The 19,328-nt window shown below is 39.7% G+C and overlaps 1 protein-coding gene across 4 annotated transcripts in view; it reads left to right on the forward strand.

The window, feature by feature from the left end:
• Nucleotides 1-9,894, forward strand: part of c5 (complement component 5) — a 70,864-nt gene extending 60,970 nt beyond the window's left edge. For all 4 annotated transcript variants that reach the window (XM_010903912.4, XM_034296550.1, XM_034296549.1 and 1 more), the window contains 17 exons: nt 36-114; nt 374-533; nt 2,810-2,908; nt 3,023-3,194; nt 3,322-3,527; nt 3,799-3,954; nt 5,989-6,051; nt 6,295-6,388; nt 6,468-6,507; nt 6,768-6,870; nt 6,959-7,033; nt 7,585-7,690; nt 7,794-7,877; nt 8,005-8,094; nt 8,693-8,776; nt 8,876-9,014; nt 9,670-9,894. In XM_010903912.4, the coding sequence (XP_010902214.2) occupies nt 36-114; nt 374-533; nt 2,810-2,908; nt 3,023-3,194; nt 3,322-3,527; nt 3,799-3,954; nt 5,989-6,051; nt 6,295-6,388; nt 6,468-6,507; nt 6,768-6,870; nt 6,959-7,033; nt 7,585-7,690; nt 7,794-7,877; nt 8,005-8,094; nt 8,693-8,776; nt 8,876-9,014; nt 9,670-9,802 (1,883 nt within the window). In that variant the 3' untranslated portion in view covers nt 9,803-9,894. The remainder of the gene's footprint in view (nt 1-35; nt 115-373; nt 534-2,809; nt 2,909-3,022; nt 3,195-3,321; nt 3,528-3,798; nt 3,955-5,988; nt 6,052-6,294; nt 6,389-6,467; nt 6,508-6,767; nt 6,871-6,958; nt 7,034-7,584; nt 7,691-7,793; nt 7,878-8,004; nt 8,095-8,692; nt 8,777-8,875; nt 9,015-9,669) is intronic.
• Nucleotides 9,895-19,328: the final 9,434 nt, after the last annotated feature.

Genomic DNA, 19,328 nt, shown 5'->3' on the forward strand with positions numbered 1-19,328 from the left:
TCAACTTGTTTTTCTGTTCTGTTCCATTTGTCAAGGCATCACAAGCATCCAGTCTTTTAGGATTCCTCTTAAATTTAGTTACAGCATGTGGAAGGACAAGGAAGCAAGCACATGGTTTGTATGCTGCCTGATATACTGGTGTACAGGCACAGGAGTAGAGGTCGGGAGTAGAGGTCCACTAGGGGGTGCCAGAGGATTGGAACACTGTTAGCATTTTGTTTATTATGTATAAATCACAATAAGCCATGCCAAATTGTGTAGAATAGCAGAAGCTTTTCTCTTAACATTATGGGAAAATGTATGACATAATATTATTAGTATTATTAGCAGGACACTGAATCATTTATGTTGTTATGTGACCCAACCCCTATAGGTTAACAGCCTTTGTGGTGAAGACTCTGGGACAGGTGGACAAATACGTCAAAGTAGACAGTGTCATGTTGTCTAACTCCATCTTCTGGCTGATCAACATAGCTCAAAATGAGGATGGCTCCTTTACTGAATATTCCACATACATACCTGTGAAACTCATGGTAGGCTAACTTGTTCATACTTGAATTATAGTAATAGTATTTTTTTACCATGATAGTTAATAACCCAAGTTTAGGTGTAATTGAAGTTATTGGACACAGAACAATACCAGGGATTGTCATGTTTCTCCATTTAAATTTGATTAATTATGACATGCACATGGCAGATTATTGTTTCACTATATCTTTTTTATTTTAAGCAGTGCTTTTTATATCAAAGTGAATCTCAAAACCCTTAAAAACAAAAGTAGACTTTTGGCAGGTCTTGACTTGATGGTCTTCCACAGTTGCCAGGATGTTTGTGTAGTTTAGAAAGGCAGTATTATTTGTCATGTAGACAGGCCCGGAGTTCCATATCCATATTCTCTTCTGGAAGATCTTTTAATCCCAAGGCCGTAGCTATGGAGTCAACATTGGTGCGGACTAAATCAGCTGGGGGTCTGGTCAAAAATGTTTTAAATATTTATAAGACTCTTAAACATCAATATTCCCACAATCTGATATCACCGTGTAGGTATTGTTCCTAAAACATCATAATTAATGTTGCTCCAGGAACATCAGCTGTTAGTTGGTTACCCCGGTCCAAAGACAGAATATTCCCCTGTCCCCCACACTCTGACCTAACCCTAACCTCAGAGACACCTGTGCCTAAACCTAACCTTAGTGGTACCTTTGCTGACATTAAATATGATGTTGTCTGAACAATACTAATACTCCAATATCAGATCGGTCATCAATATGTTCTCCTTTTCTCACTCACCTCCATGACACATGCTTTCCTTGGCCTGTTGGCATCCTCATACCCTCTCTCTCCCTCTCTTTCTTTACTATAAACACACCAGAGTGAACATGAAAGAAATATCAGTAAACAAGTTTCTTGCCATGATGATCAGGAATGGATTACTAACCATTTCTGATCTGAATGGCAATGATTTATTATATAAATAAACATTGACTCACCTCTTGTGCTACTGCATACTTCTATCATCTGGCTGGTGCTTATTTTTTCACTGCTTTCAACTTAAATTTTCTGAGGCTGCCCAAAAAACTGATGAATGTCACTGCCACCCTTCCTCTTGTTGATGACAACACTCACTGTAAGTGAAAGCTGACTAATAAAACTGCTTGCACTTTAATCAAACAAACACCAATAATGCTATTTATCATAAGCAAATACAGCCATACAGTATACTATACGAATATGCAATCAATGAAAACGACTACTGTCTGCACAAATAACACATGCAGCACAACATAAATGACTGACACTTTACTCAGACTTCACGTGGGCTTTCTGACATTTCTAAGAATATCATTAACGTAAGACATTAACGTTAGTTGAATACACACATGGGCACCATTGTGATGGTTGATTGATTAGCACTCGCAAATCGTCTCGTTTCCACCAAAAACGTTTGTTTACACTTTTAGCAAACTATTATTTATTTCCACAATTACAGTTCCAACACAAAACTACGTGTTGATGTTAAAACTATCACAATCAACAGGAAGGTATATTACATTTTAGTTTTCCACTTTTTAATACATTTGAAAGTAATAAGAGAGTACAGTGTTTGTCATAGATTGTACCTACCAACAGCAATCGACCGAGAGATGTCCCCCACCAATATATATTGTAATTACGGCCTTACTTAATCTACTGAAAGTATAGTATCCACCAAGGTGATGCTTTGGCAGCTGTAAACTATGCTCTGGTTCAGAAAGTATAGTCATCCTGTGGGATGAGTTACATCTTCTCAGATCTCTGTATCCCCTGCAGTCCACATTTTAGAAAGAAGAGACATATTATCAACAAGTTCTTATAGAAGACTACAGGTGCTGTGCAGGCTATTGATGCGTGGTTTTAAATACAGCAAAAAAGACAGCTACAGCTAATCAATCCGAGCTAATTGGCCTTTAGTTTAGTTTAACTAACTCTGCGGGTCAAGACTACTAGATACTTTAGTTCAGTAAAATTCACCAAACTGTTACCATGATTAAAGCATTATAAAAATGCTACCTAAACTACTTAAACAACCAAATATTGACCTGAGCTCTCTGCCTAGGCTTCCTCACTGAGCTTAAAATTGTCATCTAGCATACTATGACACCCCTGAAATAGGGAGTTTGCTGTCTAGGGGTATTTTATCAATAACATGAATCTAGTTATAATTCAAACTGTTACCTCTTATAACACCTTTATAGCCACAACAAAGTGACACTGTCATAGTGATTTACAACTTTACCCAATGAAGCTTCTGATCACTCCTATCCGACAGGCCAAAGGTGCGGATGCCATGGACAAATCAGTCTACCTCACCTCCTTTGTCATGATCGGAATCAAGACTGCCATGGAGGTGGAAAACTGTGGCTTAATGGTGAGGCTATCGCAACTGTAGACGTCATCTGTCAAACATACTGTATGATCTAATATTTCTATGTTAAGTGTTAACTAATATGTGGTAACCTGGAATATGCATGCTTATCCTTAGGAGTTTGGTCAGGCCATGAGGAAAGCTGCAATGTATGTGTCGAATCATGCTCATCTTGTAAAAAGCATGTACGCTAGAGCAGTGGCTGCCTACGCACTCACACTGGAGGACAGGGACAGCATGCAATCTGTTATGCTATATGAAAGCCTGGAGAAGAAAGCCAGGGAAAAGGGTACAAAGTGCTGGAGAATCCGAGCTGCCCTTTAATCAATACTCAATAATCCATTCCAAAACATACTGCATCTCTGAATCATCAAAGTAATCTAATGACGTCTGTGCCCCTGTGGATTCTTGTGAAGGCGAACCAGTTGAATATCGCTACTGGCAGGAGAAAGATGTTACTCAAAACCCACTGACCCCTGATAAGACATCGGCGCAGATGGTGGAGACCACAGCCTACGTCCTACTCACAGCTCTGATCAAAGCCAAACACCAATATGCCCAGCCGATCCTCAACTGGTTGACACAGGACCAAGGCTACGGAGGGGGCTTTCACTCAACTCAGGTTCCACAGCAATGCTGACACAGACTCAGTGTTAAATAGTATTTAATTTACCTGCATTAGCAGTGCCGCATGAGCAGTGTTTTCGTGTTGGGGACTATAATATTGGTTCCCACGGAATGGCTGAATCAAGATAAAGTATTTGAAATAGAATACAATATGCCTTCTATTTGATCCAAGGTCTCAGAATGCGTGATATGTTTATATATCCTTCTATAGCCTTCTGCCAACCCTATGAGTCACGCTGACCATGCTGTATGTTGTTTACATTCAGGACACAATTCTCACCCTGGAAGCTCTGGCTGAGTACAGCAAAGTGATCCGATCAGCTAAGCTGGATCTGTTGATTGAGGCGACCTACACAAAGACAAAGGAGCAACTGGGGAGGATCTCGCTTAACCAGAAGAAACCTGTGGGCACACCAATAGAAGTAAGGGCTTACGTCTTTGCCCTTGCACGCTATGTGATCCAGCCATCACTTGCTGCCTGCAGGCAGGCAGGCAGGCAGACAGACAGACAGATTGACTGACCCTTGTTAAATAGTGTAGTAGTTAGAGACATGGACTCTCATGCATGGGACCGGTATTTGAGCCTCAAGGCAGTCAAAGCAAATTATGCATTAGGATTTGTTCAGGATAGACAAAAACTTCACTGGATTCCTTCTTCAGAAGGTATGTTGTAGTAAGCCTAAAATAAAATTGTTTACAATTATATTCCAACAATTTCTGGTGGATTTTCGAAGTATGCATCGATGCATGCTTTTTGGGGTAATATACAGTAGATCACAAGCCCTTGTGCAGTAAAAGACAAGGGATTTCCACGATTCTCATCTATTCACTTGACAAAAAAGTCAGTTATCGTCACCAATATTAAAAGTGACTGTAAAAATGTAATTCACAAATGCAATGAAATGAAATAACTTTGGCTGTAAAATTAATTTTCAGTCTTGCTAGCTCAATTCTTATGACTATTCCAAGTAGTAAGTTAGTAGATACTAGTAAGCCTATTACTGGCTAATATGCTGTTAAAACGGCCAGTGGCAAAAGCTATACAGTTCATAGACGCTATTTGTTGTGGAAGTAAACTTAATAAGAAACGTTAATCAGTTTAAAACAAGGCTTAATGGAGTCCAGTGAAATATTAAAACTTGGCGTGATGTTAATGCAATACAAAATGATCTAATGTCGAGACGCTTTCATTCAGCTTACATGTAGCTTCATGGCATAGTGGTTAAGAACGCAGCCTCTCACATGGGAGATCCAGGATGAAGTCCAGTGAGAGCAACAACATTCATTCCTTCTAATCACGGGCCAGCTGAACTAGGCTCACCTGGTTCTTTCTCTTGTTAAGTGTATGGGTTAATTGAAGGGAGTGTTGCTAAGTAGTATTTGTGCAGTGACTGAAGTCTAAGAGGACATCTAAAGAGCTACGAACGGTTCCAACTGACATTAAAACAGGGCGCTAATACTAGTTAGCATTGAGTTGCATCAGTAATGGGCCCAGCCCCACGTCCTATCTATTGTCCAATTGCTCAGAGTTGGTCAGCACTTATGTGTTGTGTTAAGTTTGTCATGCCCATAATATTTCAGCCTGCAGCCTTGATTTGTGAGGTTAACCATGGAAAAGGGGGAGGGCCGAGTCAGCCAGGAAAAGAGACAATGAGAATTGTTTTGGGATGTGGAGAGGGAGAAGAGTAGGTTGGAAGGGCAGAATGAGGAGATAACAGTGAGAATGTTTTAGCAGATAGGAGGGATTAGGATAGAAAAGGACAGAGTAGTAGGGGAGTAAGAAAAAAAAGTGAAGTTGCATGACCATTTGAGTGGTGGCTGAGTGGGTAGGGTTGGAGGAGAGACAAGGAGTCAAGTTAGTGATCAGTGACCTAGAGGGGAACTGCAATGAAAAACAGCCTTTAGTCAAGATGTAGCCAAGCACATTGCCTGCCTTGTGAGTGGAAGGGGACTGGTAAAGGATAAGGACAAAAGAGGAAGAGTGGGGAAAAAAGTTGTAAAACAATAAATTGAAGGCAAGTTTTGTGAAATTTAAATTGCCCAGTAATATGTCTGGTGAACCGTTTTCAGTAAATTAGATTTTCTTATTGCTAAATAAACCCTGACACCCATCTGACATTATACCCATCAGAACCTGCTGTGTGCGGGCACTGCCTTACATTTAGCTGTGTCATTGTGAGACCCGTATTTGGATCCTGCTTGCGTATTAGCCCAGGGGTCCCATGGAAGGTGATGCAATTGGCCATCACTGTCAGGGCTTAAAGGATACTATTCAAATATGGTTGTCTTGTCTCGTATCACTCTAATAATTCCTTGAGGTGGCTTGGGTGAAACCTGCAGAGTTGAGACCAGAAGAATTCTCACCAAATTCAGATCTTGGACTTGAACTGGCCAGTTGCTGGCTTGCCTCTATAACCTTCCTGCCACTCCAAAGTCACACTGTTGAATGTTTACAGGTGTCTAAGGATAATGATGTCAGAGTGACCACAGGCTATGGTTCAGGAGTCTCCATTGTTAAGGTAAGTTCCATCTATACTGGAACTGTTCACTCTACTCACTTAGCCCAGAAGCTACTGATCTCTGACTCTGTTCCCCTGTGCTCATATTGAAAAAGGATTCTGTGATTGATATATTCTTGATTCATAGATTCATCATTATCTTAAAAATGTATTGTGAGCTATTGTTCGACTGTCATATGGAATTATTGTCTGAACTCCAGTTTGCCCGTTTAAAGAGTATTCTTATTTTTTCTCTGACCACAGATGAAGACAGTTTATTATAAAACAACAGAGAATAATGAAATGTGCAACTTTGACATTTCCATTCAACTACATAGTCCTGACCTAAAGTCAAAAGGTATGACACTTTATTTAAATATGGCACCAGATGAAACATGGCACCAAATATAGACTAACTCTAATTTCTACTTACCCAGATACTATGCTCCATAAATCTCGAATTGTCGCATGTGCAAAGTGAGTGAAATGTTGCTTACTTTTTCATGAATATCATTAAAATGCAAATCCTTGCTCCAGCAAGATTTTTTGTATAGTAACATACAAACTCATGATAGAACAATTCTTGATATATTGTGTCAGACAGATTGTGTTACACTCTAGCCTAGTGGTTAGTGTTACGCCTGCAACCAAACGATTGGTCGTTCAAATTCCCCAGCTGACAAGGCAAGGCACTTAACGCTAACCCAAATGTCTGCAAAATTATTTTTTTTACTAAGATACAAACCCCGTCCAAATGAAATGTTTACTGAGGCTAGCCACACAGTCATGGAAATCCAGCTGCCCACTGGCGTGCGGCCCTTCCAAGAAGATCTAAATATGGTATGAACATGCTCATGTTTCATCATTTTGCCAAAATGTTATTTTTATTTTCCACCTGGTTTCAATCATATGATCGTTTCCCTCACAGTTTTTGAATGGACTGGAATCTGTGATTACTGACTACAAAATCACAGAGGACATGGTTGTGCTTCAGCTCGACTCAGTAAGTGTTACTTCAGGCCATAATAAGGCTGCATATATTCTATGAAAAATAAACTGTGTTTGTCAAACTCTATTTGCTGGCCAGAAAAGCAAAGTTATTGACACATTTATTATATACTTTGGGTCTAAGTTTGAGATGATTAATAGAGGGTTAGAGTGATTATAATAACCACAAAAAACATAAATGGGGGCATGTTAAGTTTGAAATTAGGCAAAACCATTTGGAAGAAGAAGGAGTGTTCAGATTTTTGCCTGGGTGCCTATATTTCAATGTACTACATACTCTTTGGTTGGGTTTAGAAAAAAATTATATTCTTTAAAAAAAACATCCAGACAGGAAGGCAATTTGTCAGTGGCGGAGCAGGGGGACAGGGGCCATTGCACCCCTTCACCCCTGCCTGTGCACATGCCTGCATAGGACATAGGACGTGCCTGCATGAGTTCTAAATCTGAATCTTAATCTTGTTTAAATTAGTCCTATGCAGTAGTCCAATTGATGTGATATACCTTACTTATAATGTGTGCTACACTGTCAATGCTTTTCATACTCAGGTCCCCTCTGACCAGTTCATCTGTGTGGGATTCCGAATACAAAATCTCTTCCAAGTTGGCATGGTCAGTGCCTCCTTTTTTAAAGTCTACGAGTTCAATGATCGAGGTACAGTTTGGCAGAAACAAAACCCCTGGGCTAAGGTACATGAATAAATACACCATAGGATGTTTGACCAAATAAAAAATAATATTTTTTTATTCTTCATCAGAGAGCCAATGCTCTAAGCTCTACTCAAATTCTGAAGCCAAGCTACTGAGGCTTTGTGTGGGGGAACAGTGCCACTGTATGGCAGGTAGGTCATTTATCTATTTTATTTTATTAATCCTTTGTTAAGGTTAGAGAACTGGCTGGTGATTTTGAACAGTCATCAGTATAAATGTTCTATATGTTTATTACTGCAATATGTTGCTTTGTAATAGCGGAATGCTGCAACTTCAAATACGACATGGATACCAGCATCACTGCTGATGGTAGAAAACGTGATACCTGCCATGACCATATACATTATGGTAAGTTTTGGTTTTATACCAGTTACCACACACTGTAAAAACTTTTAAGGTGTTTTGGATTGTTTAAACCCATTATTATTTAGTGACTAATTACAAAGCATTTATTTACTCAACTAGGTTTCTCTAAGTATTACTTAAATTAAAAATGTTACGTTGACCAAAATGTTGATGCAATTTAAAAATGTGTTCAATATGTTTCAGTTTTCATTCACCTAGAAATTATTATATGGATAGTTCAACAAAAAATATATTAGTTAGTAAATAACTGTATTTTGAGTCTACTTGCACAACATTCTTTATTAGAATGATTTGAATTTGTTCCCTTATTAGAATGTTCTAAAATATAAGAAAGTGTTTAAGATTTGCAACATGTTTTGAAACACCTTACAAGTTATTTAGAAAACACTCCTATCCATTACTGGCCATCCGTGGGAATTCACAATGCTGGCTTTACATGCACATGCTCTTAACAATTATTATTTTTTTACTATGCATAAGCCAAACCATTCACCAATGTCCAGTAGTTTAATTAAATACATTTATATTGTAGTGTGTTTGTTATTGATTGTTGATGATTTTGTTGTATCTTTTCTCACAGCATTTAAGGTAAAAATCAAATCCATTGTGGAAGAAGGTGATTTCATTACCTATGTGGCAAACATGCTAAATCCCTTAAAAATGGGTATGTCTTAATTTTATATCATTTTGTCCTTTAAATTGACTTAAACTGTAGTTTAGTTATATTTTATGTTCAACTATATTTTTCTTTTGTAAATGACAGGTTTGGAAAATCACAAAATCAACTCAGAGTTGGAATTTGTGAAAAAGGCCTCATGCACTTCTGTGGACATGAAAACTGGTGGACAATACCTTATTGTGGGTGCAGACAGAATGCAGATTCAAGTTGGCAGGAGTTATAAGTGAGTGTGTCTGTTTTAAATGTCCTTGTATGATTCAAGTCATAGATTATATAAAGACCAACGAATAGCGGCCAACAAGGAGATGCTATAGACCAACAGTGATAATTTGTATAGTATCCATTTTTCTTGCAGTAAACAGTGGCTGTACCAACTCTATTTGTACACTACATGATTCTCCTCCATCTCTTGTATTGTTTTATTGTTTTTCCTTGTTTAGTGTCTAATTAATTCCTTTTTGGCAAAAAAAAAGATCTTCTTCTTTGGGATTGGGTCTCAGTTAATCGCTCTCTACTGTCCTCTAGCTATATTAATAGTTTTCTTTTCTAATTGAACGCAGTTTGAGGAAGTATGAACTCAAACACATTCACTATTACACATTTTAAATTCTGCACAGAAAACGCTGAAGCATTCCCAGGCCTTTAAAATAACACTTTATTTCAAGAGTCCCAAATGGAGGTCTCTACATTCTCAGATAACTATTTACTAATCCTAACCCTCATCATAAATCTAACCTACCATGCTTAATTTGTTAATCAATAGTAATCCTTTTATCAAACCATTTATAGAGCATCTACAGATGGACATGAAAATAAAGATTACACATTTTTTAAAAACAAAACTGAGAGATTGTCTAAACCCTTCCCCTTTGTTTTAGATATAGATACCCTCTGGATTCCCAGGCTACAGTTGAGGTGTGGCCATCTGAATGTGGAGGAAATCCCACCTGCGTTAAATATGTAAACATTCTGGAACAATATGCAGAAGATTTGCTGATTGAGGGCTGTTAATAACACTTTATTTGGTGTGGGTTTTTACATACATTTTACATAAATGTCCCATAGGTTCCATTTCTTGATAAATAAACATATTGACAAATATATTGACATTCATTCCATTGATGATTATTCACTGTTAAAAGTAAGATATGGTTCATGTTTTTCTCTGTCTCTCTTTACTTGTTTATATTTGTGTATGTCAATCAAAATTTTTATCAAAATGTATTTATGAAGCGCTTTTTACAACAGCAGTTGTCACAAAGTGCTTTACAGAGACACCCGGCCTTAAACCCCAAGGAGCAAACAACAGTAGTGTTGAATTTCAGTGGCTAGGAAAAACTCCCTAAGAAGGTCGAATTTTAGGAAGAAACCTAGAGAGGACCCAGGCTCAGAGGGGTGACCAGTCCTCTTCTGGCTGTGCCGGGTGAGATATTAAGAGTCCAATTGGAATAATAAATAAATTTCTCTGGGCTAAATCCAGAGTATATTTGATTTTAGACTAGGTCAGAAGTATGACCAGGTGGACAAGGACAGGAACAGCAACGGTCCCCCCAAACCAGGTAATCCGCAGGTGTGGACCAGGACCTCATCTCCTTCTAAATTTTAAAATTGGAGGAAACTGAGAAAAGTTAGTAGTACATCCCTCATGTCCCCCAGCACAATAATATAGCAGCGTAACACCTTGGAAACTGAGACGGGGGGGTCTGTGATGCAAGTGTAAAATCACTGAACAATCCCTGAAATGATTTACAAATATGTTGAAATTCAGGATTTGTCACAAAGGTGCAAAGCAACAGCTGAGCAAATTTGCACTGTCCTCTGCAGGACTCCCTAGCATTTTTGGAAAATACATGATTAGGATTAGAACCCTGGTCACAATAATGAAGTTACACTGCACCATTCAAGAGCCCCGAAACCTGAACCTTTCTGGAATATTGAAACATGTTGTCCTGAGATGTAGTGAAAAAATCTTACCATGGCAGTCAACAGTGGGGGGAACCAAATCTGCCAGGGAAGCTGGGGAAACTAATTATTAAATTGATTCCAAACGGTTTCATCGATCCTTTATTGGATGGTACTGTCTGAAAGCTGCAAATCTCCCCTTTCCGATAGAGTACAACATTTCTGGTGTAGGTCTTACTACCATACGAAAGATACGGTAAGATATAAAGTGTTTGAACATGAAATTCACACATCCATAATATGTATCCATAATCAAAAGTGTGATCAATGAAGACATCAACAGATCATTGACGCAAAGCAGTAACATTTATTGCACAGAATATGACAATCAAAAGCAGATCATAAAATTGTAAAACCATCAGAACGTTTTGAAGTTCCCTATCTAGGTTACTTCTTTGTTTATGTTTAGTTAAATCATAAAGCAATTGTATATTCATTCTAAAGTAAAACTTAAATTGCTTAATAGTCTGTTACAATTTAAATTGCGAATAAATTGAACCATCTTGGCCATCAAGGGCATCTAACCTTTGTTGCCCAGCACATCATCGGCTTATCTCTGAAACAAATTAAGTCTATTGTTCTAATTACAATTTGACAACAACTGAAGAAGGTTCATTGAGTGCAATGTTTTTAGGATTAGGCTTAATCTGTGTCTGCAAAGCCAGTTCTTTATAAAGAGTGGATTGAGGTAAATATGCCCTTGCCTGCATCAGTGTTGGACAACCACCCCTGCAACAACCACCTGCCTTTGAACAGAGCTTGGTAGCTTCCTGTAAATGAAAAGCACTTACTCTCAATCAGGCCTCATTTTGGGGAAGATAAAAAGAACCCAGGGAGGCAGCTCTGGGTTGGGTGTGTAACCAGAAATGTTTGAATTTGACAGACTAAATAAAGGAAAATTGCAAGGAAAAATATAACAGGGCTGTAGTTGTTGTTCGATAATCAATTTGTCATTGGTGTTTAGATTTGAATCTGAGGATGCATATTCAGGTATTTTGTAGTGATGGGCAGAACGAGGCTTTCTGAAGTGGTGACAATCTTTACATTTGTTGAGGCTTCATGAAATGCTCAGAAATATCAGATATGTTCAGTGCGCATTGAACATTTTAATTGTGGGTCTAGGGTTCTGTTTTTTGTTTTGTTTGTTGTGGTTTTGTTTCCATTTAAGGATGGTATATTTCTATGCTTGGTTTGCTTTCATTAGTTTTGATTGTGTGGTATGGGGGAATAAAGGTAAACCCCTTTTAATGCTACTGAGTGGACAGGTAGGAAAATGTGTGCAAATGAGAGTCTATGACCTACGTGATAATTTCATATCTAATAATCTGACTCCATATTGTTTGTAAACATACGCAATCATAAATGGCCATAATATACTGGAAGTTCTTAGAAAAGGTTGCTAATCTTTCGTCACAAACCAAACATTTAAAAGAACGTGTTTCACAGCCTACGTTATCCTCAATGCTCCTCATCAGTCAAGTAAGGAAAACAAGGGATCGTGTAGCAACCTGGAACTCAGGGATGATCAGTCTGGTCACTTTAATTTACATATGTGTATGTGCCTATATCAGTTAGCATAAGCAACCATAAGGTGTAGGTCTTTTAACACAAACCATACAGTAAAAAAGCATGTGTTCCTGGGGCTACACAGAATGTTATGACATTAGACTAGTTAATGTCATATGTTCTTGGGTCTAACCAGACTGCTTTGAGAATCCAGGACTCAAGGATACCAAGTCTGATCACTTAGACTTACGTGTGTGTAATTACCATTACCCCTACATGCTTGAGTATGAAGATGAACGAGGAATGCCATAGTAATCTATATTCCAAAGTAATACCAACTCTCCCATTGCATCTATAATAGGATCACCTCACCTTGGCTAAAACAATGAAAAAAGAGAAACTGGCATTCAGACATTTACATATATTCAGGAAGCAAATAGGCCCATTGGCCTGAGATTAGGATGTCCCACTGAGTTGAGACACCAGACAACACGGCACCTTCACGAACCTTCCAAAATCCATCTTTCACTACACTACAATTGTTTGAACCTGTATGCCCTTTGGCACCCTCTACACAGGTTAGTTCAGTTTGTTTTCCTTTGTGAGTTGTTTGTTTTCACTGTAACTATACTAAGCCCTTTCTGGAATTTCTACAGTCAATGGATATTTGTGTACCAACCTGTTTTTGCCTAGGATATCTTTGACTCCAGTTCTTGTCTAGCCCCAGTCTCTACTTTTTCCTGCATTTTGGATCCCCAGTGTATGACCTTCTGCCTGTCCCTTGACCAAGCATCCTGCCTCCTTCTTTTATTTCAATAAATCAGCTGTGCTCTGCCCTTGAAGTCAGCCCTCTGTATTCCCTTGTATTCATTACAGTGGGGTTTGTACACTACATTTATTTTGCCTTTCCAGTTAGCCTTTATATTAATGTTTGCCTTTATATTAATTTCCATCCTAGATTCATATTTGGGCAAAATAACACTTTTCTTGAGTTGTTCTTGAAGGACCATAGAGTAATTTTTCACAAGAAACCATTATTCAACTTTGTCCCAACCTGGAATTATTATTATTAGTATTGTACAAAGTAATGTGTCACAAGCAACAAAAGCTGCATTGCAAGCAGAAACCTTGTCTAAAACATGTCCAACTAAGACTAGTGATTTGGTTATTTAGTTATTTACCTCAAAAACCTGTCAATGTTGTTTTTCTGAAAATAATGTCATTATATAGGTAAATGTAGTCAAATGATGCTACCGTAACCAATAACTGAATTTAGTTTTAAATGTTTTTTTATTGACTTGACTGAAATATTGGAGGGTTTTTGCTGGACCACATTCTCTTGTCTTTTAAGTCAGTTATCGTCACCTATATTAATAGATACTCAATGTCATTCACAAATGGCTAATTAGCTGTTAAAAAAGCCAGGGGTAAAGGAGGATGTTTTCAGAATAGACAAAAGACAGAAGCCTAAAATTAAACTTTACTGTAATGATGGCCAAACAAGGCTTCATTAGTGTTATTTTAGCAGCAGCATATTATGCTGGCAGCACTCAGATTTTCATTATCACAATACATGCCATAATAGAAATGTATAAGGCCATTTGTTAACAATCTAGTAAGTTAAAACAACAACAGACAAGAACAACATTGGAACGGACATTAAACATAAAATGACAGACTAGATTGACAACTATATCGCCTTATATAGTTCAATTATTTTGAAAAAGAAAATCTGAGTTAGCCCTACTAGCATAATATCCTGCTGCTAGAAGAACAACCATCACTAGTTTACTCTTATATTGCGACTATTTCTGGTGGAATTTCGAATGATGTCTTAGGATTCCTTCAGGATAGTCAAACACTTTGCTGGCTACATGATTCTCTTGTTTTTTCACTTGATGTAAAAGTCCGTTATCGTCACCTTTATTGATACAGTAGTTATTGTATCAATGTTATTCACAAATGGCTAATAAGCTGTTAAAACATCCAGTGGCAAAAGCCATAAAGTTCATAGATGCTATTTGTGGTGGTGGTAAAATTAATAAGAAACGTTACAAAGTTTAACACAATGCGTAATGGCGTCTAGCGACATATTACTGGCTAATAAGGTTTTAAAACGGCCAGTGGCAAAAGTCATGCAGTTCATATATACTATTTGTGGTGGAGGTAAACTTAACAAGAAACGTTACTCAGTTTAACACGATGGTTAACGAAATATTCAAACTTGACGTGATGTTAAGGCATGACAATATTATATAATGTCAATATGCTATACTGACACCCCACAAATTGCCAGCTCTGTGTTTAGTGGTTAAAGCCATGGGCGACCTGGGTTCAAATCTCGCGAGGCCAGCCATGATCAACACTTCCTGTTGTGGGCCAGCTGAACTAGGCTTGCCTGGTTTCTTGTTCTTATCCCACTGGGCACTTGTAATTGGAAAAAAATTACTTAACGAATCCACAAATTGATCAAAGCAAAAAAGTATGGAAGCGCCAAGCAAGCATGGGGGTAGCTGTAAGAAACTGTCCACATTTGAAATCATAAAACTGGAAAGTCAGGGGTAAACGTATTCAATAGCAGGAGTTGCAATATGTTGTCTTTAGTAGAGGTTACACATGTTCTCCCATAATCAAAACATAAGTCTTCTATCCCAAAATACATCCCCTACACAGTCTATACATCCTCGAATCAGAAATGTGTATCCTACATAATACACTTGTATGGTCTGTAGTGTCCATGGGTCTATCCATGAGTCTTATGACACATACAGGTGCTGGTCATAAAATTAGAATATCATCAGAATGTTTATTTATTTCAGTAATTCCATTCAAAAAATGAAATTTGTATAATGTATACATTCATTCCACAAATACTGATATATTTCAAGTGTTTATTTCTTTTAATTTTGATGATTATAACTGACAACTAATGAAAACCCCAAATTCAGTATCTCAGAAAATTAAAATATTACTCAAGACCAATACAAAAAAAATATTTTTGTCCCTCGTGGGTGCTTCGGGAATATGGGGTCCTGGGTCCTTTGCTAAGGGCTGTCAGGTCCCTGTACGACCGAAGCAGGAGCTTGGTCCGCATTGCCGGCAGTAAGTCAGACTTGTTCCCTGTGCATGTTGGACTCCGGCAGGGCTGCCCTTTGTCGCCGGTTCTGTTCGTAATTTTTATGGACAGAATTTCTAGGCGCAGCCAGGGGCCGGAGGGTGTCAGGTTTGGGGACCACACGATTTCGTCTCTGCTCTTTGCGGAAGATGTTGTCGTGTTGGCCCCTTCAAGCCAGGACCTTCAGCATGCACTTGGACGGTTTGCAGCCGAGTGTGAACCGGTGGGGATGAAAATCAGTACCTCCAAATCCGAGGCCATGGTCCTCAGTCGGACAAGGGTGGCTTGCCCACTTCAGGTTGGTGGAGAGTACCTGCCTCAAGTGGAGGAGTTTAAGTATCTAGGGGTCTGGAACAGGAGATTGATAGACGGATCGGTGCAGCTTCTGCAGTAATGCGGTCGATGTATCGGTCTGTCGTGGTGAAGAAAGAGCTGAGCCGCAAGGCGAAGCTCTCGATTTACCGCTCAATCTACGTTCCTACTCTCACCTATGGTCATGAGCTTTGGGTCATGACCGAAAGGACAAGATCCCGGATACAGGCGGCAGAAATGAGCTTTCTCCGCAGGGTGGCTGGGCGATCCCTTAGAGATAGGGTGAGAAGCTCGGTCACCCGGGAGGAGCTCAGAGTAGAGCCGCTGCTCCTCCACATCGAGAGGGGTCAGCTGAGGTGGCTTGGGCATCTGTTTTGGATGCCTCCAGAACGCCTTCCTGGCAAGGTGTTCCGGTCCCGTCCCACCGGGAGGAGACCCCGGGGAAGACCTAGGACACGCTGGATGTCTCCCGGCTGGCCTGGGAACGCCTCGGTGTCCCCCTGGAAGAGCTGGAGGAAGTGTCTGGGGAGAGGGAAGTCTGGGCATCCCTGCTTAGACTGCTGCCCCCGCGACCCAGCCCCTGATAAGCGGAAGATGATGGATGGATGGATGGACATTTATTGTCCAATCACAAAACCTGCCCTTTCACTTTTTACATACGGCATCAACAACAGCTATGACGTTACTCTGTTTCCGTCCTTTCATTCAGCAAATGTCTTATTTTACCAGCTTTTTCTTACTGATTTTGCTACTGTAGTCTACTGTAATCTTTTGAACTAAGTGCAACAATATGTCGAAAGACAAGCGGTCAAATTGGTCTTATGAAGAGACTACCACATTTTTGTCATTATGGGCAGAAAGGTCTGTCCAGGATCAGGTTGTATTCAACTATCTGTCATCGAAACGCTGGGGTACCAACGGGCTACCGACCAATACAAGGATATTAAACATAACCATAACTCCTCAGGCACAGCTAGAAAAATTTGTCCACGCTATAAAATACTCTATGCAATATTAAAAGACCGACCGAGTTTCAAACCCCCATTTAACATTGACATGGCTGAAGGGATAATGCTACCTGAGCCTGAGGAAGATGATAATACAGCACGAGAGGAAGACGGACGGGCGGCGACGGTCATTCAGAGGACCTGGAAAGCAAAATGTCTGTTTCATCACCAGAAGCAAGTGATTCATCTCGCTCTCAGGTACAGTAGGTACAGTGGGGAGAACAAGTATTTGATACACTCCCGATTTTGCAGGATTTCCTACTTACAAAGCATGTAGAGGTCTGTCATTTTTATCATAGGTACACTTCAACTGTGAGAGACGGAATGTAAAACAAAAATCCAGAAAATCTCATTGTATGATTTTTAAATAATTAATTTGCATTTTATTGCATGACATAAGTATTTGATCACCTATTAACCAGTAAGAATTCCGGCTCTCACAGACATGTTAGTTTTTCTTTAAGAAGCCCTCCTGTTCTCCACTCATTACCTGTATTAACTGCACCTGTTTGAACTTGTTACCTGTATAAAAGACACTTGTCCACACACTCAATCAAACAGACTCCAACCTCTCCACAATGGCAAAGACCAGAGAGCTGTGTAAGGACATCAGGGATAAAATTGTAGACCTGTACAAGGCTTGGATGGGCTACAGGACAATAGGCAAGCAACTTGGTGAGAAGGCAACATCTGTTGGCGCAATTATTAGAAAATGTTCAAGATGACGGTCAATCTCCCTCGGTCTGGGGCTCCATGCAAGATTTCACTACGTGGGGCATCAATGATCATGAGGAAAGTGAGGGATCAGCCCTGAACTACACAGCAGGACCTGGTCAATGACCTGAAGAGAGCTTGGACCACAGTCTCAAAGAAAACCATTAGTAACACACTACGCCGTCATGGATTAAAATCCTGCAGCGCACGCAAGGTCCCCGTGCTCAAGCCAGCGCATGTCCAGGCCTGTCTGAAGTTTGCCAATGACTATCTGGATGATCATGTGGTCTGATGAGACAAAAATAGAGCTTTTTGGTCTAAACTCCACTCGCCGTGTTTGGAGGAAAAAGGATGAGTACAACCCCAAGAACACCATCCCAACTGTGAAGCATGGAGGTGGAAACATAGTTCTTTGGGGATGCTTTTCTGCAAAGGGGACAGGACGACTGCACCGTATTGAGGGGAGGATGGATGGGGCCATGTATCGCGAGATCTTGGTCAACAACCTCCTTGCCTCAGTAAGAGCATTGAAGATGGGTCGTGGCTGGGTCTTCCAGCAAGACAACGACCTGAAACACACAGCCCGGGCAACTAAGGAGTGGCTCCATAAGAAGCATCTCAAGGTCCTGGAGTGGCCTGACCAGTCTCCAGACCTGAACCCAATAGAAAATCTTTGGAGGGAGCTGAAAGTCTGTATTGCCCGAAAACTGAAGGACCTGGAGAAGGTCTGTATGGAGGAGTGGGTCACAATCCCTGCTGCAGTGTGTGCAAACCTGGTCAAGAACTACAGGAAACGTATGATCTCTGTAATTGCAAACAAAGGTTTATGTACCAAATATTAAGTTCTGCTTTCCTGATGTATCAAATACTTATGTCATGCAATAAAATGCTAATTAATTAAAAATCATACAATGTGATTTTCTGGATTTTTCTTTTAGATTCCGTCACTCACAGCTGAAGAGTACCAATGATAAAAATTACAGACTTCTACATGCTTTGTAAGTGGGAAAACCTGCACATTTGGCAGTGTATCAAATACTTGTTCTCCCCACTGTATAAAACTGTACAACCGTAGTGCAATGTAAAAGTGACAAGTGTGCATGATATGATTGGCAGATGAGCATGATATAAAGTGACAGGAGTGCATGGGACTATGGATGGAAGGGAGGAGGGGTCCCTGAATTGAGCAGGCTTACGACCTGAGGAAAGAAACTGTCCCGTAGCCTGTTAGTTTTAGATGGAATACTCCTGTACCTTCTGCCTGACGGCAGCTTGGTAAACAGTCCGTGGCATGGGTGGCTGAGATCTGTAATGATTTGTTTGCTCCTCCTCCTACACCTCTCTGTGTAGAGATTTTGCAGGGATGGCTGGTCAGACCCTGTGATGCGCTCTGCTGTTTTAATCACCCTCTGAAGTGCTTTACAGTTGAGGGCGGTGCAGCTGCCATACCAGGCGGTGACACAGCCGGACAGGAGACTCTTGATAGTGCATCTGTAGAAGTTGGAGAGTATCCTGGAATCCATTCCAAATCTCCTAAATCGGTATAGGAAGAAGCTGTTTCCTGGCCTCCCTCACCAAGATGTTTGAGTGATGAGACCAGGTCAAGTCATCTCTGATGTTGACACCAAGGAACTGGATGTTGTGAACTCTCTCTACTGCAGACACACAAAACCATGCATTCTGTAATGTAAGAATTTCATTTTTAAGAAAAGTAGTGATATTTAACATTTTTACTGTATTCCACCATATCCAACCATTTTCCCATTGTAGGCCAATGCATGCATTACTTGTATTTTTGCCAGTTATATTATGGAGCCGTTTGACCAGCAGATGGCTCCAAAAGTGATTTGTTTGTCTGTGTGAAATAATTTTTATTCATCAATGAGAACATTTATTGTGCAAACTGCATCAACTTTGAAAA

Source organism: Esox lucius, chromosome 13 (assembly GCF_011004845.1).
Source record: "Esox lucius isolate fEsoLuc1 chromosome 13, fEsoLuc1.pri, whole genome shotgun sequence".
Classification (NCBI taxonomy): domain Eukaryota; kingdom Metazoa; phylum Chordata; class Actinopteri; order Esociformes; family Esocidae; genus Esox; species Esox lucius.